Source organism: Pygocentrus nattereri, chromosome 18 (genome assembly GCF_015220715.1).
Source record: "Pygocentrus nattereri isolate fPygNat1 chromosome 18, fPygNat1.pri, whole genome shotgun sequence".
Classification (NCBI taxonomy): domain Eukaryota; kingdom Metazoa; phylum Chordata; class Actinopteri; order Characiformes; family Serrasalmidae; genus Pygocentrus; species Pygocentrus nattereri.
In genome coordinates, this window is record NC_051228.1 from 6,789,916 (window position 1) to 6,808,079 (window position 18,164).

General features: G+C 41.6%; 1 protein-coding gene across 5 annotated transcripts in view; it reads right to left on the reverse strand.

Annotated features, from left to right (window-relative positions):
• sez6a (seizure related 6 homolog a) overlaps window positions 1-18,164 on the reverse strand; it is a 250,928-nt gene that overhangs the window by 120,546 nt on the left and 112,218 nt on the right. For all 5 annotated transcript variants that reach the window (XR_005131808.1, XM_037547391.1, XM_037547390.1 and 2 more), the window contains exons 2-3: window positions 13,481-14,182; window positions 8,889-9,016 (exon numbers count right to left, since the gene is read on the reverse strand). Coding sequence is in view for 4 of the 5 variants with exons in the window: in XM_037547391.1 (XP_037403288.1) it covers window positions 8,889-9,016; window positions 13,481-14,182 (830 nt within the window). In the remaining variant the exon portion in view is untranslated. The remainder of the gene's footprint in view (window positions 1-8,888; window positions 9,017-13,480; window positions 14,183-18,164) is intronic.

Here is an 18,164-nt window from a genome sequence, read left to right on the forward strand (position 1 = left end):
TAGCTGCACTTTGTAGTTCTACAGTTACAGACTGTAGTCCATCTGTTTCTCTGATACTTTATTAGCCCTGTTCTTCAGTGGACAGGACCCCCATGGACCCTCACAGAGCAGGTACTATTTGGGTGGTGGATCATTCTCAGCACTGCAGTAACACTAACATGGTGGTGGTGTGTTAGTGTTTGTTGTGCTGGTGCGCAGGGATCAGACAGCAGAGCTGCTGGAGTTTTTAAACACCTCAGTGTCGCTGCTGGACTGAGAATAGTTATGCCTGATCGGCGTCTATAACCCCTTAAATGGCCAGGGCCCACCAGTAGGCCCAAAGTTTCATTACACACTTCTATAACCTAAGAATAAGCCATGCTGTTTGCAGTGAAGTCCCTGTAGTTACTGAATAATAAGACGTAGTATGTAAAAAGCCTGAGATTTTCAGAGGTTAAACTCTTAAAACTATAGTAGTCATACTCTCATTATTATGTTTTGTTTGAAAGCAAAAGGGGTTCAGTTATTGATACACCTGATGGAAAATGATCCAATTTGATTTTTGTCCTCTGTGGTATTCAGGTAGATGCAGCTAAGCTAGCTCTCCCACTGGTTAGAATTTCAGGAGCCAAACTGAAGGCCTTAGACTTTAGATTAACTTCCAGTATCATTAGGAACTGTCAGTGGAATCAACTGTTGGGACTACGTCTGTGAGAATAAAGCATGGAATGTCTTTTAGAAACTTCAAATGTCCCTGTTTAACCTAGAGCTGTCAAACATGTTTATGTGAATTGCCATTAGCTTCGCGCTAAAATACCATGAGAATCCCTAAGGGGCGCTAACAGAGATTAGCATTACTAGAGCAATATGTCTCTTTTCTCGTAATTGAGATTCATGGCCTGACCTGAAGGCCTAGCTCTAATAGTTAAGGGTCTGAACTCCAGTATGGGCAGCTGTCCACATGAAAGAAACATAATTAATGTAAAAAATATGTAACACCTGTTAGTCAGTTAGAAAGACAAGCACAGTTCAAAGCCAGGAAACAAATGAGATTATGAAGGATTACAAAGGCTCAGTGCGGCAAAACATGTGAAATAAATCTCACAACGAACTGACAGAGGAAAAGTTCAAGACGCAAAACAGGCAGTCAGGCTAGTGAGCTACATGTGACCCTCATAATCAGAAGGCTTTTCAAAGGGGAGTGAGAGAGCAGAGCTGGTGCAGGTAGAAGAGTGATGAGGCCTAAATATCTCAGGTGCTTCCACACAGGTGAGATGAACACTAAGCCAATGGTCATTTGAAGTGGGCACAGTGAGGAAGCACTCAATTTTATATCACATTTTTCAACTTTGATAAAAAAAAAAAAAAAGCTACAATAAAGTTCATCTCTGTGTGCCAAAGCTCAAAGCTATCTATCTATCTGTCTGTCTGTCTATCCATCCAACTATCCATCCATCTATACATCCCCCAACTTTGTGAGGGAAACTATTTTCTTAGATGCTGTTTCTCATTTTAGAGCTTTATTGTTTATTTTTAGACCAAAAGTTCCACAAATGAAGAACAGAGCCGAATAAAGTCCAGTTTCTACGTTGACGCTTGATATTCTAAGAGATTCCCCTGCAGTTCTGTAGGAATTTCATCACATTTACGGCATTTGGCTGACGCTCTTATCCAGAGTGACTTACAATTTGATCATTTTACACAAGTAGTGTTAGGAGTCTTGCCCAAGGACTCTTATTGGTATAGTGCTTACCCAGGTGGGGGATTGAACCCTAGTCTACAGTGTAGAAAGCAGAGGTGTTAACCACTACACTATCCAACCACCAATCTTTACTTAAAGACTGTTTTTGCTCAAGCTTACCCCATAGTTTTGTTAGTTACAACAATATAGTCAATGACTGGTATCGCAGTAGCCCTTTTTTTTGGCAAGAGCAATTCCCACATAATAATCTCCAATACATGATGCTACCAACTGGGGAAACTGAAGGCTGGCACATGCTGTGTGCACTTGGCTGCGGCACTTGGCTGTGTAATTGAGCAAAAGTTAGCATATAAGCAAACGTGTTATCATTTCTAATCTCTGTTATTTTTACGCTACAAACATAGTCCAACTCAGTAGAATGGCATTTTATACATAAAACAACACAGTCCACCTCAGTAGTTCAGCACTTTAAACAGAAAACAACAACGTCCACCTCAGTAGCTTAGCATTTTATATAGGAAACAACAACATTCGCCTCAGTAGCTTAGCATTTTATATAGGAAACAACAACGTTCACCTCAGTAGCTTAGCATTTTATATAGGAAACAACAACGTTCACCTCAGTAGCTTAGCATTTTATATAGGAAACAACAACGTTCACCTCAGTAGCTTAGCATTTTATATAGGAAACAACAACGTTCACCTCAGTAGCTTAGCATTTTATATAGGAAACAACAACGTTCACCTCAGTAGCTTAGCATTTTATATAGGAAACAACAACGTTCACCTCAGTAGCTTAGCATTTTATATAGGAAACAACAACGTTCACCTCAGTAGCTTAGCATTTTATATAGGAAACAACAACGTTCACCTCAGTAGCTTAGCATTTTATATAGGAAACAACAACGTTCACCTCAGTAGCTTAGCATTTTATATAGGAAACAACAACGTTCACCTCAGTAGCTTAGCATTTTATATAGGAAACAACAACGTTCACCTCAGTAGCTTAGCATTTTATATAGGAAACAACAACGTTCACCTCAGTAGCTTAGCATTTTATATAGGAAACAACAACGTTCACCTCAGTAGTTTAGCATTTTATATAGGAAACAACAACGTTCACCTCAGTAGTTTAGCATTTTATATAGGAAACAACAACGTTCACCTCAGTAGCTTAGCATTTTAAACAGGAAACTCTGTGTTACATAGCAACCCAATCAAAATTTAAACAGCTTCTCATTAGGTTGAATTTAACTTTTGCCAGCATTATCTAAAGCTTGTCCATCCTAGCAACAGTAACTAAGGAAGAATGCAACTGTAGACAAATATGGATAGTAGATGTTTTGTAGATGCGATGAATAACATTCAACAGCAGTAGCTGGTCTGCAGCACGCAACCGATCTAAAAGCAGCTGAAATAATTCAGCTCCTCGTCCCCGAGATGTGACTTCAGAGCTGTCGCTGTCCATCCTCCCCCTCTTCTGTCTCTCTGCTTCACTGTGGCTGCCTGCTGAGGGCTGAGGGCCTGAGTGCTTAAGCAAAGGCAGAAGAGAAGCCAGAGAGATCGAGGGCTAGATTCACTAAAGCCAGACCTATTGCAGTTTACGTTCGCGACAGAGAGCTGAAGAGAGAGAGCGAGAGAGAGACAGAGAGAGCGAGAGAGAGACAGAGAGAGCGAGAGAGAGAACGTCTTCACAATGCAGAGCTTCATTAATCCTAACTACAACCCCAAACCCCTGAGGAGTCAGCAGGGGAAAAAAAAAACATCCATATTCAAACAAACACGCTCTCACCGCAGACTTATCTTCCCCCTCCAGAGCAGAGTCGAGCAGACTTCACATTTCAAAGTCACTCGCAGTAAATTGGCTGCTCGGAGAATTATAAATGCCAGCGAATGAGTAAGTGTGCGCAATTAATTTTGGGACAGTTTCGCAGAAAGGGCAGAAAACCAAGCAGGCAATCATAACACAGCAATTTGCAAGTAAGTCAACTAAGGGCCTAACCCGAGGAGAGTTCCTCCACTAAACTTCTCATGATCTGTTTTTCTTTTCATTCTCATTAACTGCCCTGTTCCCCATGAAACCATGCTAAGCTAACAAAAACAGGCACCTAAAAGATGACTTGTGTGCATAATGAGTCAAAATGGACCTTTCCTTACCCTGCCAGGTCATGTTCTTGGTCATATGAAGCTTGCGTTTCTGTAATGTTCCATCAAAATGTAATGACCTTTGCCTGTAGAATCATGACGTTTAGAGCTAGGCATTCAGTCTGGGCCATAAATGTCAAAATGTGGTGAAAAAACACAAGAAGCAAACCCTTTACAATAGTGATCATTTCTGCTAGTGCCCATATGGGGTTTCAAATATTATGTTAGCTAACATGGGCGCACTACATTTACAGCAACTCTTATCCAGAGCAACTTACAATCTGATAATTTTACACAGGTAGGCGAAGGTGGTGTTAGGAGTCTTGCCCAAGGACTCTTACTGGTATAGTGTAGGGTGCTTGCCCTGGTGGGGGATTGAACCCCAGTCTACAGCATAGAAGGCAAAGGTGTTAACAACTACACTAATCAACAACTATTTTTCTGTTCTAGACTAAACATTGAAAGTCTGAAAAAGACATCCAGTTTGTTTTATCTAGCTTGCAATAGACATTAACCTATATTTTAGCCATGTAAATGGCACCTTTACAATGACTCAGTGAAGTGGTATAGCATAGATCTTTCACATTTCTAAAAAACATTGATGTATCTGGGACTTCCAGAAGGCCTAGACTGGAGATCTTTTCTCAGAGAATTACACTCGCCTCTATTTAGATGTCAGAGGGGAAAAAATTCTGGTTGGATGAATTTGACTTTTTTGTTTCCAACTAAAACTTAATAATGAAATGGCAGGATTACTACAATACTTGCAAAGTTGAAATACAACAAGGATGATGATTCTATTTAATCCAAATCAATAAAAATCAGAATTTTTGGAAATCAGCAGACCTTCTCTAAAGGCCAATGAGGCCTTTATGGTATTCCCCTCTTTGCCACCACTAAAACATCTAAAAGGTCTACACAATATACAGAATAATAACCCATATTATCATGTTTCATCGCCCTCCCACCACCCTTACCTGCTCTGCTAGCTCAGAGATCCTACCTGTTGCTTAAAAACATGTTATGGTATGACATAAATAGAACATTGTTATATAAATACATGTTTTTTTATAATGAATATATCATTCATAATGACTTATAAGTTGCTCTATGTAAGATTTGGGGACCTCTCTGGTGAAAATGTGTAATTGCATACGGAACAACGTACGGAAGAACATTTTGTAATCGGAGTTGTGCTTCCCTGAGCGGATGAATCTGATGATTCCGAGTGAGTTTAAAGAGAATTCAAAAACAACTCTGTCTAAACTTGGTGAAGTTCATGTCCTCTGAGAATGTGAATGAATGATCTACTATTGTCATCATATCTTTATTAGCATAAGGTTGATTTTGCATTTGAGACCTAAACATCGAGGCAAACTGTATTATTTTTAACTCAGTAAAAATACTTAAAGATAGGTAAAGATACATAAAGATATGCAAAGTTGTGAAAAGCTCCAGTGAAATCTGACTTAATCTTACACAGTGCAGCTTTCTATATTTAATTTCCGTTCTGCATTGAAGTGACGATATAATATGGATTGACAGTTTGGAATCCACACTTTCCACAGAACTTCTCTGCTTGTTTCAAAGAATTATGAGTGAAAATAATTGAAAACTCTTCAAAGTTCAACTATAGAAGACAAGGGCAAGCAACAAGCCTGGGAACAGATAAATTGTCCTCAACAGCAGCATGAGATTCACATGTGAAGCAGATCGGGTTGAAGATGTTTCAATCAGAGTCCCCTATCCACATGGCAGCTTCCCGTTCAGCAGCTCCTCTTTCATGTCGGAGCTCCTCGAATCTGTCAGACTGCGGGTGCTGGAGAAAACGAAGCGCTGTTGCATGCATGATTCGGCGCGGAGGCCCAGCACAGTGTGTTTCTCCGTGGGTCTGACTCGTCCCATCTCAGAACAGCCACAGAGGGGGAGCTCACTGTGGGTCTTGACATGGGCTTAAAAGGAAGAGGGGATAAGAAGGTTCTGGAAATGAGAGGACACCCTCGCACCTGTCCATGTCCCCGAGGAGTGCTTGGCACAGAAAATGGATCTGTTTGATCTTTGCACAGTAGAGAGATCTTAAAGAAGGAATGCCATTAATATCTTGAACGAATGCCATGATGTTCTGTGTAGCGTATTACATGGGTATCCTGGGGTATCCCGAAATAGAAGAGAACCAGTGATAAAGTAGGGCCACTTGATTATGGCAAAAACTGTGATTATTTTGGTCATGATTACTCGTTGAGTTTGGAAACATTGTATATTTATTGTTTTTTAAAAAACGTCTTATTAACAGTTTTAACTGTTTGAATTCAACAGAAAAACAAATTAAAATTAGATATAGAAAAAAAAGGAAAAAAAAATTAATTAGTAGTGCCTTTACCTCATGGCAAGAAGGGCCTGGGTTTGGCTCCCTGGCTGGGCAACCAGGGTTATTTCTGCGTAGAATTTGCATTGAATGTGTGTGTGAATGTATATGTCTGTGTGTCTGCCCTGCGATGGACTGGTGACCTGTCCAGGATGTTTCCTGCCGTCTACCCAGAGACTGTGGGAAAACTGAGGCATCTGAACATAAACTTCTGCACCATTTAAGGTAGAATGGAGAAATTCAAACAAGAAGCTGAGGCACCTGAACATAACCTAACTGTTGCACCGTTTAAGGTGGAAAAGGAAAATTTGAACAAGAAGCTGGCAAAAAAGAGACTGACTTCTGCTTCATTCAGAGTTGAAAGGTATGAAAATGGATGAGGAGGTCGCTCCTGCTTAACAGGTGGGCAACATTAACTGATTTTTGCTGTCAGCCCAGTGTTGTTCGCCTTGGCAATGTGTGTCTGTGAATTTGTGGGGCGGAGCTTCTGAAGGAGCGCTGAAGGTAGGAGTGTATTTGTTTTGCTGGTAAGCTCAAATATCAACAACCATTCTCCAGAATTACACACACTGCACTTTTGATTTACACCAAAAGATAGAAAGTTATTTAACTGTAGGATCTATTTTGTACATGTGTATTGTTTGCTTACATGACCAACATTGTTCTAATTAAAGATTAAGAGACCGTTATTAGTCCCAAAATGGGGAAATTTCACTTCCGCAATCTAACCACATGCACACTAGTGAAGACACACAGAGCGGTGGGCAGCCCAATCTGCAGCACCTAGTTGGGGGTTAGGTGTCTTGATCAAGAGCACCTCAGTCACGTACTGTCAGCTCAGGGGATCAAACCGTCAACTTTCCAGTCAAAGGGCTGGTTCCCTAACCTCCAGCCCACAACTGTCCCCTATTAGAAAGCAATCATGGATTTTGTCTTGCTGGGGCTTCAAATAAAAGTATTTCTGTTCACACCGGACAGGCAACAATATTGCATAATAGCAATCTTGTGACAGTTGCTACAAAAAAAATGCACCCTTCACTCTGTACTCACAGCACATCACTGGAAAAAAGCTGATATTCTTCACTGTGACGACTCAATTTCTGTCTGTCACTGTCTCAAACTTGTACCCCTTGTTCTCTTCACAATGGAATTCAAATCCTACTTTGTGCCACCGCAATTGATCAAGCCAAAATTAGATGTCTAGGTGCTTGTTCTGCCCGTGCTGCTCAATATTATCGTATCGACTGCGGTTGGGCTCTCAACAAGAGAGATAACAAGTTCCACATGATTGCATAAAACCCACAACAGCTTCCATCAAAAGCTCCGCTGCATTTCCATTTCCTCTGAGCCTCCGAGAGAGGCTTTTGTGGCGTGATGCGCTCGTCTCCCCTCCTCTCCAGTAACGAAGTTAGACATTTTAAGAATCTTTTCAAGGGAAATGCAGATTTTCCCTCCTCTTTTGAAGTCATCTTAAGCCCAAGGAACTGAGCCGAGGAGTATTTACTCACACAACAAAGCGACTAATTCTGAAAGGGACGTGGAGTTTTCCTCCAGTGTTCTTGTCTTCTCATGTCTGTTCATTAGCAGTCAGAGTCGATGAAGCACCAAAGTCTGCTTCTTATTTTTGCACTGGAGCTAACAAGTATAATTAATATACAATCTTGTTGTTGTTTTGGGTTCTTGCCCTTTACGGCTCGGCCTCGTCTCATGTCTAGTACCTGTGTTTTGTCTGCTGCCATGTCCTCTCACTGACCCACTGAGCACTTTATAAAGTACACTCATCTTGTATCTACACTAACTGCCCACTTTATCAGCTCCACTTAAAACATATGAGCTCTTTGTAGTTCTACAATTACAGAGTGTAGTCCATCTGTTTCTCTGAATACTTTGTTACCCTGTTCTTCAGTGGTCAGGACCCACCCCCCCAGGACCACCACAAAGCAGGTAGTATCTGGGTGGTGGATCATTCTCAGCACTGCAGTAACACTATACTATATAAAGTCAACTATATTTAGTTGGAATGCTGTCTAAACACACACATGGCTAATGCAAAAACCAATGCAAAACACAGAGGTCAGTACTATTTAGTTATATCTGTGACATTTGTGAAAAACATATATATGTATATATATATAACTAAATGGTACTGACCTCTGTGTTTTGCACTGGATTTTGCATTAGCCATGTGTGTGTTTAGACAGCATTCAAACTAAATATATTGCATATAAACAAGATATCAAATCATCAAACTGCATTTTCACAGTGCATCAATGCCTATAATACTTTTGCCATATTGAAGGTTCATTTGCTAATAATTAAAATTAAGATATTGTAATACAAATCGATTTCAGAAGGTATTCCAAATAGTAAAATGCATTAGACAAAGTATTAGGTTTATATATATAATTATTTCAGTATGATACATTTCTATGTGTAATGTTTCCCCATACAAAATAAATGTATTTTAAAATATATTAGGTTAATATGGCAATATATTCTGAAATACATCTTAGTAAATGCAATGTATTTCAGCAGGGACTGCAATGTATTTGAAACACATTTCCATATGAAAACTGAAGGGCTCATGTTGTTTCCATTGAAATAAAGGTCATTCAGGTCAACTAGAGGTTGTGATACATGTTGAAAATATCTTACAGTTGATGTTGAACTTATTACAGATGCTTAGAAATGACTGACCTGAATTTCAACCCCGTATCCAAGGTAGACTGTAACCAGATAGGCGCAATCCAAGGTGGACGAATCATCAGCCCTGGGTGGCATCTCAATGTAGCCCTCAGCATCCGTGAAGTTCATGCTGCACTGACCTAGAAAAGAAGAAAAGAAAGTTGGAAGGGAGGTTCAAAGCAGGACCATCCCGAGCACTTGTCCCTGTCTCGACTCTTTATTTTTATTTCGCCCGGTCTGGAGCTCCTCGTTAGCCCTGAAGGCTACTCCATTTTCACAAAGCACCTCAATGTAGTGAAAGGTCAGGCGAAGCAATCAGCCAAAAGTCGCTTTGCCACAGGACCCCTTACTAGATGACTTGGAAATACATTACAGACAACATTCCACTTATAGTGGCTGGTTAAATGTCAATTTTATACTGACACCAAAGTTACTAGAAGACTTGGAAGCTGCAAAGTTTAAGGATAATCGTACATGTTGCAAAGAATGCATTGGTGCTTTTCAGAAATGGGGTACCTGTTGTATTAATAGAGGTGCTCTTTATTCATTTTAGGGGGGCTCATTCTACATTTTTCATATTACGATTATTCGTATATTCAGTCTGTGACGTTACTGTGGGTTAATGTACCAAAATGGCCAGAAATCATTTTTATGGGACTGTTCTCTGACCTCTCTTTGTCCCTTAGAGTTAAGCAGGCTGGTTTTACTGTGCCCCTTAAGGCTGTTATGTGTAAATATGCACCATTCTGATTGTCTGCCTTGCATTGGGCCTTATTCAGAAAGCACTGTGGTCTGAAACACTCCTTCTAAACATCAATATGACTAGGCATGGCTAAACTAATGTAGGTTTAATAGGCAGATACAGTGGCCCCATGTATTTGGACATTGAAATAACCCATTAGGATTTTTTGATTTTATATTAAGGCCTTTAGTCACACAGAAAACAATTTTGTAAATGCAAAAAGGACATTTTGCAATTATAATACATCTTGATTCCATGGCCCTAAAACCCAAAGTCCAAGTGAGAAATATTGGTGCCCTAATAGAGCCAAATCTCACTTTCACTAGCCATGTCAAAGCAAATCGCCAATACATTATTCTACCATTTAAAAAATATAGCCAGGATAAAATGTTGGTCTCAGCATGGCCTACAAAGACTCACTCACTCTTTTTTATCTCCAGCAGGGTGGATTACTGTAATGGTCTCTTAACTGGACTTAGCAAAAAGACTATTACACAGCTACTGCTCATTTAGAGTGCAGCTGCAAGAGGACCAAGAGGGCCAAGAGTGCACATTATTTCAGTCCTAAAACCTTTGTACTGGCTTCTGCTCAGATACAGAATAGATTTTAAAGTGCTTCTAGTTTATAAGTGACTGGATGGTTTACATCAGTGATGTGTTTAAAGAATATAAACTGAGCAGGTCTCTTAGATCCATGGATACAGCAGTGGTGTAGACAGAAATACATTTTTGCGTAAGCCTGTAAAAAGGAGGGTAGGCCAGCTTGGTAGTTATGTACAAATTAAGCAACAGAACCCAGAGGGAGTGTTTCACCACAAAATAACATCACAGATTAATAAACTGGGCCATGAATGTGGCGTTTAATATGTTTTAATGTTTGCAGTTCCTTCCACCAAATTATAGTTCCTTAACAAGCAGCTTGTCGCTACGTCAGAGTAACAAGCTCTGCCCACTCGCTGCACAGCCACCAGCTCCTTACATAGACCATCTCACAGTTTGGGAATTTAGTGTAGTCTTATCTTCAGAGTCTGACCAAATCGGGTGTCGGTCAAATGTGATCTTAAACGTGTCCGTTTTCTGTTTGTGGCAAAGTAAGAAATGAAAACTTTCAAATGGCTTGAGCGTCTCCTACAGCGGTCAAAGTCATTGCTTAGCAACGGTGTCTCAGTGATACAGTGTTTGTGAAAAACCCTGATGTTATGGCAAAATACAGCACAGTTAGAACGCTTCTCAGCCTTATAGCTTCAGCTTGTGCTGCCAGAACTGTTGTGTAATTCCAGCTAATGTCCTGAAACATAACGATGAGCTAATGTTGCAGTCGTGGGCTGGAGGTTAGGGAACCAGTCCTGTGACTGGAAGGTTGCCGGTTCGATCCCCAGAGCCAACAGTACACGACTGAGGTGTCCTTGAGCAAGACACCTAACCTCCAACTGCTCCCCAGGCGCTGCGGATAGGGCTGCCCACGGCTCTGGGCAAGTGTGCTCACTGGCCCTAGTGTGTGTGTGCACTCATTAGTGTGTATGTGGTGCTCCACTTCCTGGATGGGTTAAATGCGGAGGTGAAATTTCCCTGTTGTGGGACTAATAAATGTCACTTATTAGTCCCACAAGTAATCTTAAAGTTCTGCAGTGCCATTATATGAGGCTATTCCTGAGAGCCATGCAGTCATCATCCTCCTTATTCCGGTGCTTACTCCCTGTGGTAATATTACCATATTCTGGAAATCAATCAGAATGCTGGATTCACAGAAAAACACCAAACACTGCAGCACCCTTTACTATAAGAACTATAAGGCACGTGTCTGCTTCCCACAGGTACATTTACTCAAAGAAAACAACGTAACCAAGTTCAGATTCAACAGCTGAAATTAACCAAGATGAAGAAAACCAGCACAGCAAGCTTTACAATCTAAACTTAATTACCGAAGCCATTGCGCATTGCCATGGTGGGCATAAAAAATCGTTATGGTCCATTCATGTCTTACCTTTGATTAATTGAAGTAATGTTAGACGTTTGCCTTGACATTTTCACAAAGCCCATATCAGCTTTTGTAGTAAAACTGACCATGACAAAAAACTGACCACTACAACATTCCCTTTTGAGGAAATTGACATACTTTACCGAACAGAATCTAATTTTAACATCCTCAGTTAATCTGTTAACAGTAACTAGAGCTTCAAATTCGAACTGTGCCATGCTGATAATGAACTGAAGGCTTGGAGCAATGGCAGGTAGCAAGGGTTGCTGTGCATTGATGATATGGTTGAGACAAAAAGGCAGAACTTTGTGGAAAGAGTAATAATTTCATGAGCTATAATACAGTGACCACACTCTGCGAAAACAAAATACACCACAGTAGAGTCCAAAGTCCACATTAAACATGGTGAAGCAGCACTTAGCTATTATGCTACATATGTTGAGCTCTGGTTACCAAGTATCAGCCCACTTTAGCCCATCATTTTAGCCCAATAAAAAACAGAAAATGAATACATTAGGTAACTGCTCTAAAATAAGTGGAAATGAACAGAACACAAGTCAACAAACAAGATGGTTATGAAATGCTTTGACTAAAATACACTAAATTGCCAAAAGTTTTCACTCAGCCAACCAAATCATTGAATTCAGGTGTTCTAATCACTTCCATGGCCACAGGTGTATAAAGCCGAGCCCCTAGGCCTGCAGACTGCTTCTACAGACATTAGTGAAAGAATGGGGAGCTCTCAGGAGCTCAGTGAATTCCAGCGTGGTACCGTGATCGGACGCCACCTGTGCAGCAAGTCCAGTCGTGAAATTTCCTCACTACTAAATATTCCACAGTCAACTGTCAGTGGGATTATAATAAAGTGGAAGCGATTGGGAACGACAGCAACTCAGCCACGAAGTAAAATGACAGCACGGGGTCAGCGGATGCTGAGGGTCATAGTGCGCAGAGGTCACCAACTTTCTGCAGAGTCAATCGCTACAGACCTCCAAATTTCATGTGGACTTCAGATTAGCTGAAGAAGCTTAGAGAGTTTCATGGAATGGGTTTCTATGGCTGAGCAGGTGCATCCAAGCCTTACATCACCAAGCACCAAAATGCAGTGGTGTAAAGCGGACTTTACTGGAATCTAGAGCAGTGGAGACGTGTTCTTAGGAGTGATGAATTACACTTCTCTGACTGGCAATCCGGCCCCTTCCTGTTCCAACATGACTGCACACCAGTGCATAAAGCAACGTTCAAAAAGACATGGATGAGCGAGTTTGGTGTGGAAGAGTCCTGACCTCAACCTGATCTAATTCACCTTTGGGATGAATTAGAGCGGAGACTGTGAGCCAGGCCTTCTCGTCCAACATCAGTGTCTGACCTCACAAATGCGCTTCTGGAAGAATGGTCAAAAAATCCCATAAACACACTCCTAAACCTTGTGGAAAGCCTTCCCAGAAGAGTTGAAGCTGTTATAGCTGCGTGTGAGGGCAGACAAGCGAATACTTTTGGCAATATAGTGTTTTTGGGGTTTCTTTGCGTTCTTTTTTCTTTTTTTTGCAGAGCTGTTTTATTAAGGCAATATAAAGCTCAACATTACGTGTTATCACAAATAATATTATGGTGGTTGTGATCTGTGGAAATTCAGCTTGTGCCTGCACCCGAATCACAGCCACGACATTAGTCATAATAAAATCAAGACTGTGGGACCTTTTAGGATATCATTTCATCAGAGTGCCACTTATACAATTGCCTTAACCAGCTTTAAATTGCATGGCCTATTTCAATATTTGCATAAAGAATATAATTATATTGTCTGTCCAGGCCTTTGTCCTGTTGAAGAATAATAAAGAAATTAAGCCCACACCAGGCCGGTCATGCTGACACTGTACATACCTTCACCTCTCATAGTGCTGATGATAGTTGTGGTATGGATGGTGCTTGTCATCGTTTCTTCATCCGCATCAGTGTGATTACCCTCAAGGCTCTTCCCTGCTGGCCTCAGAGGTTCTTTCTTTGTGAAAGCTGTTGCTGATGACGAAGCAGTAGCTTTGGAGGCCACTTTCCTTTCTGAAAGATGTGCCTTTGATGAAGCTACAGATGTTTGTTGCCGAATGTTTGTCCGGGTGGTGGTTGGCAAGACTGGAGTTGTTAGAGCTTGAGAGGTAACCTCCAACTTCTCTGCTGTTCTTTCTCTGCCCTTGCTAGGCCTCTTTTGAGGCATGGAGACCAGCTTTCCAGGCAGGGTGGGACTGACTGTGGTCATGGCCGTGGTGGCGATGTCAGAGAAGGCCGGAGCATCTTCATGAGGAACTACATGAGTTGCTTGATCTCCAGGTTCTAGGTAAGATGAAGGCCCTGAGGCAGTAGGTTGAACCTCCAATCCACCGTCTTCTTTGAAGAACCTCTGGTCTCCCTGGAAGTCCTTAGTGAGAAGAGCTTCGTGGAGCAGTAGGCCTCTCAGGTTGGGCCGGTGGTCAGGAAAGCTTGGTGTGAAGGATGTGGTGACCTCATGGGCTTCAACATTTGATTTTGAAGTGAAAGGATTGTGTTCTTGTTCCGGTTCTCTGCCTCTATTGCTCAGGCCAGTGCCATCACCTGAAAGCAAAGGAGAAACAGGGAGATCAGCAATTGTATTCATTAGATGGCTCAAACTGAGTAAGCAATACTAGATACACTGTGAGGCACAATTGAGAAGTATTATGAGTCAATAAGCCCTTGTAGATTTTCCGTTAGGCTGTATTTTGCGCAAGCCAATCATTAAGAAAGTAACTCAGAGTTATTTGATATAAAATTCTCCATTTTAGAGAAACAGAACTGTTCACAGTGGTGGTGATAGGAGCCAGACATCTGAAAAGTTTAATGTCTAAAAGCTCCCTCGCAGGAGTTATTACATGAACTAATGATAAATACGTTGCCTGATGCTTGATACATTGTTTTAAATTCAAGTTTTTAGGTAGACATTGTTTTAAGGTACAGTTTTGGCGTAAATCCAATTTTTAAATGGCCTAGCGGTACATGCCAAGTGTTGTAAGGCAACACGGTCCCCACATTTTCCAGTTTTACCACTGTTTTACTATTATTAACATTACATATAAAAACTCAGACGTGTGGGTTAATGTAGTTTTGGATAATAACTGAATCGGCTCTATTCGTGTTGTAGACCCCTGTTTCCTGTAACCCCCACTGTAAAAAAAGAATACTGCACAGCAATGTGAGTGTGTGGTGGCCTTAAATACGGTATCGATTAAAAGTTTAAAATCCAATTAATTTCTCATCTCAGTTACCAACAAGCCACTTGATGAAAAACTTCCAGCTTCAGTTGAGACACCATGTTTTGGAACGTCAATCCAACGGCTCTCCAGCAAATGATTCCACAACCAGTTTGGTGTGTTTGAAAAAGACAGCCAGTGAAATCCTGGGATGCAGTTCAAATGTGCAGCCTTTGAGACGTAACATGATTGGATATGATTTAAAAGGAGGGCTAATAGCCATGGCTAATAAGCAGAAAAGCTCGGCTAAGGCAGCGGTAAATGCAGACGAGTTGCCGCGAGGAGTCACGCCGAAAAAGGTTTTGACGCGTGGAGCAGCGAGGAGAACCTTTAGGGAGCGATTGCTCATTTTGAAAATCCTGCCCTCCTCCCACGTTCCATTAGAGAAAGCGAAGAATTTACTGTGAATGAGTCATGATTAGAGAATACAATAAGTGCACGGTGGAAAGCAATTACGGTTCCGCACCTGCAGCGGGTGGGATGCAATCAGGAAGCCCTCAGGATGAGGATGCTTACAACGGAAAGGATGCTCTTAAGGAGAAGCGCTCACCAACCTTGTAAAAACACGTCTCTGCCTCCTCGTTCTCTCGCTCCTTTAAACATGACACCAAGAGCTTTCAAAAAGAAAGACACTGTACAGGCTGCTCTGGTTTGAGTGTCTGCTCTGTATCTGGGTCTTTGTGGGGACCTTCCGTGTGCACAACAGACACAACATACCTTCTGTATGCAAAGTTCTTTGACACAAGTATCCATAAAATTATTATTTTACATCTGTTGTTGATGATCCCTCGGATGAACCATGCGTTTTTTTTTCTTCTATTACATTGATGGACTATATTTCACTGGACAATGAATTTGTCTTCACAGGTGAGCAGGCAAATAAGTGCTTTTAATCATTTTTTTAATTTCATCTAAATGCTGGTTTCTATGCTGCAGCTTAAAAATCAAGAAGATTGTTTCATCTCTGCACAGCCATCTTTGTGGAAAGGTGTTCTGTCCACCCCCCCTTTTGTCCCCTCATTGCTCACTAGCAGCCTAACACCATCGACACAATCAACAGACCAGTCGGAATAAGCTCTACTTATTTGATTGCCACTTCCATTATTCCAACTGAACGGCTTCTAGGTGGCCTACAAAAAAGGTTAACGGGGAACTTCACCAATTCTTCAGGAATCCTATATTATTAAGTATTTGTAAAACAGTCATTCCTAATGACCGAAAGAATAAGATCTCGAATACAAGTGGCCGAAATGAGTTTCCTCCGCAGGGTGTCTGGACTCTCCCTTAGAGATAGGGTGAGAAGTTCAGTCATCCGGGAGGGACTCGGAGTAGAGCCGCTGCTTCTTCACGTCGAGAGGAGCCAGCTGAGGTGGTTCGGGCATCTGGTTAGGATGCCTCCTGGACGCCTCCCTCGGGAGGTGTCACAGGCGAGTCCACCTGGGAGGAGACCCCGGGGAAGACCCAGTACACGCTGGCGTGATTATATCGCCCAGCTGGCCTGGGAGCGCCTCGGAATCCCCCTTGGAGAGCTGGTGGAAGTGACTGGGGAAAGGGAGGTCTGGGCTTCATTGCTTAGGATGCTGCCCCCGCGACCCGAACTCCGGAGAAGCGGAAGATAATGGATGGATGGATGGATGGAAAACAGTCATTCCGACTGGTTTGGTTGTGAAATGCTCTCTTATAGAAAACTTGCCAAGTCAGAATTGTTCACAGTGGTGGTGACAGGAACCAGACGACTGAGGAGACATGTAATGCCTCTAAAAGCTCCCTCGCAGAAAGTTATTACATGAAATGGTTAGACAGATGTTGCTTGATGTTTTGTGCCGAATGTTTGGCTTAAAATGCATTTTAATATATTTGTTTTAACCCTTTCATGTAAAGGGGTACATGTAGGGTGATGTAAGGCAAAATAATCCTCAAAGAAAACTTTTGTTAGATTTATGACTGTTTTACCATCATCTGCGTCATCTGTGTTTTATGGTATGCGGACACCACAACACAACAGTGTGACGGTGATACTTTCAGTAAAGGGTTTTGCCATAGAGCTGCTGCTGCCAAGTCCTATTAATAACAGCTAACTGAAACCGGTTCAGACTATAAGATCCATTTACAGTCAGGGATGTATCTCAGAACCTACGGAAGGCCTAGAGTGACCTTTTTCTTTCAAAATTGATCCCATCTATCACAAATCAAAACGGGATTGGTTGATCAGCTGGTCAGTTGGTTGTATAATGCAACATGTTAAGCCTTCAGTTCAGCTCCTGATGTCCAAACCAATAGGAGAGCTCGCTTGGCTGTATCTATCCAGATCTACTAGTTTGAGGTAGCATTCAAATATTCACTTACTTCTCAGTCCATACAGCCCATGTTTGGAAACCAAGCTGCAAAAAACAGCCCCTTTTTAATTCACTGTTCTTGTGATGTCACAAAAAACTACTAATTTACATATATCCACCTAACCCTACAACAGTTTAGCCCCACCCATTTACGCTGAGGTTATAAAGAGCGTGGACCGCTTACTGGCACAATAAACGTCAACCAGAACAGAGCTCATTCACGGATCTTAAACATCCAGATTACCTGTAAGGGGCAAAAAGAGGTTGGAAGTGATCGTTTTATTGTGAATTATGAGTCATAAGAAAGAAAAACAAGTTATGGCCTTTTAAGATGTATATTTGTGCATTATTTACATCTTCATGTTTGATAAATAGCACCTGATTTATCATACAAAGCCTGCAAAAGAAGGAGAACATGCAATTCAACGCAATATGACGTGAAGTGGCTTTGTCGCACAAAGTGATTATTTGAAGCTTAAGAGTGAAACATGAGGCGACGTGTTTCGGGCGCCGCTGTTGTAGTGTGGAAAGGCCCGTGGTGAGGATGTCTTTCAGGGTGAGTGAGACTCCATTATGCATCGCCTTTCATCTCCTCCGTATTAATCTCCATTACTAGGCCTGTGAAAAGTTCTCTGATAGATGAGTAATGACAGTCTTCACTTCGTGTCAGATCTGAATGTCGCGACAATTGTTCATTATGAGAAACAAGCTCCGCAATCACACTCTGGGAGAGAACGGCGCTCCGTTTCATCGCGCGTGGAGATAGTCGACCCCGCCGTACATTCCGCTGAGTGAGGCGTGGAGATTAGAAGCGTTTTGCTGGGATAAGCTGAAGGAGAGGGTGATGTTAAGTATCATTTTGGCCTTTTCTTTCCACTTCTGTTTTATCTGAGCTCCGAAAATCCACACGGCACCGCATGCTTTGAATGCCCAACACGCTTAAGCACAAAAGGGGGCCGTACAAAATTATCT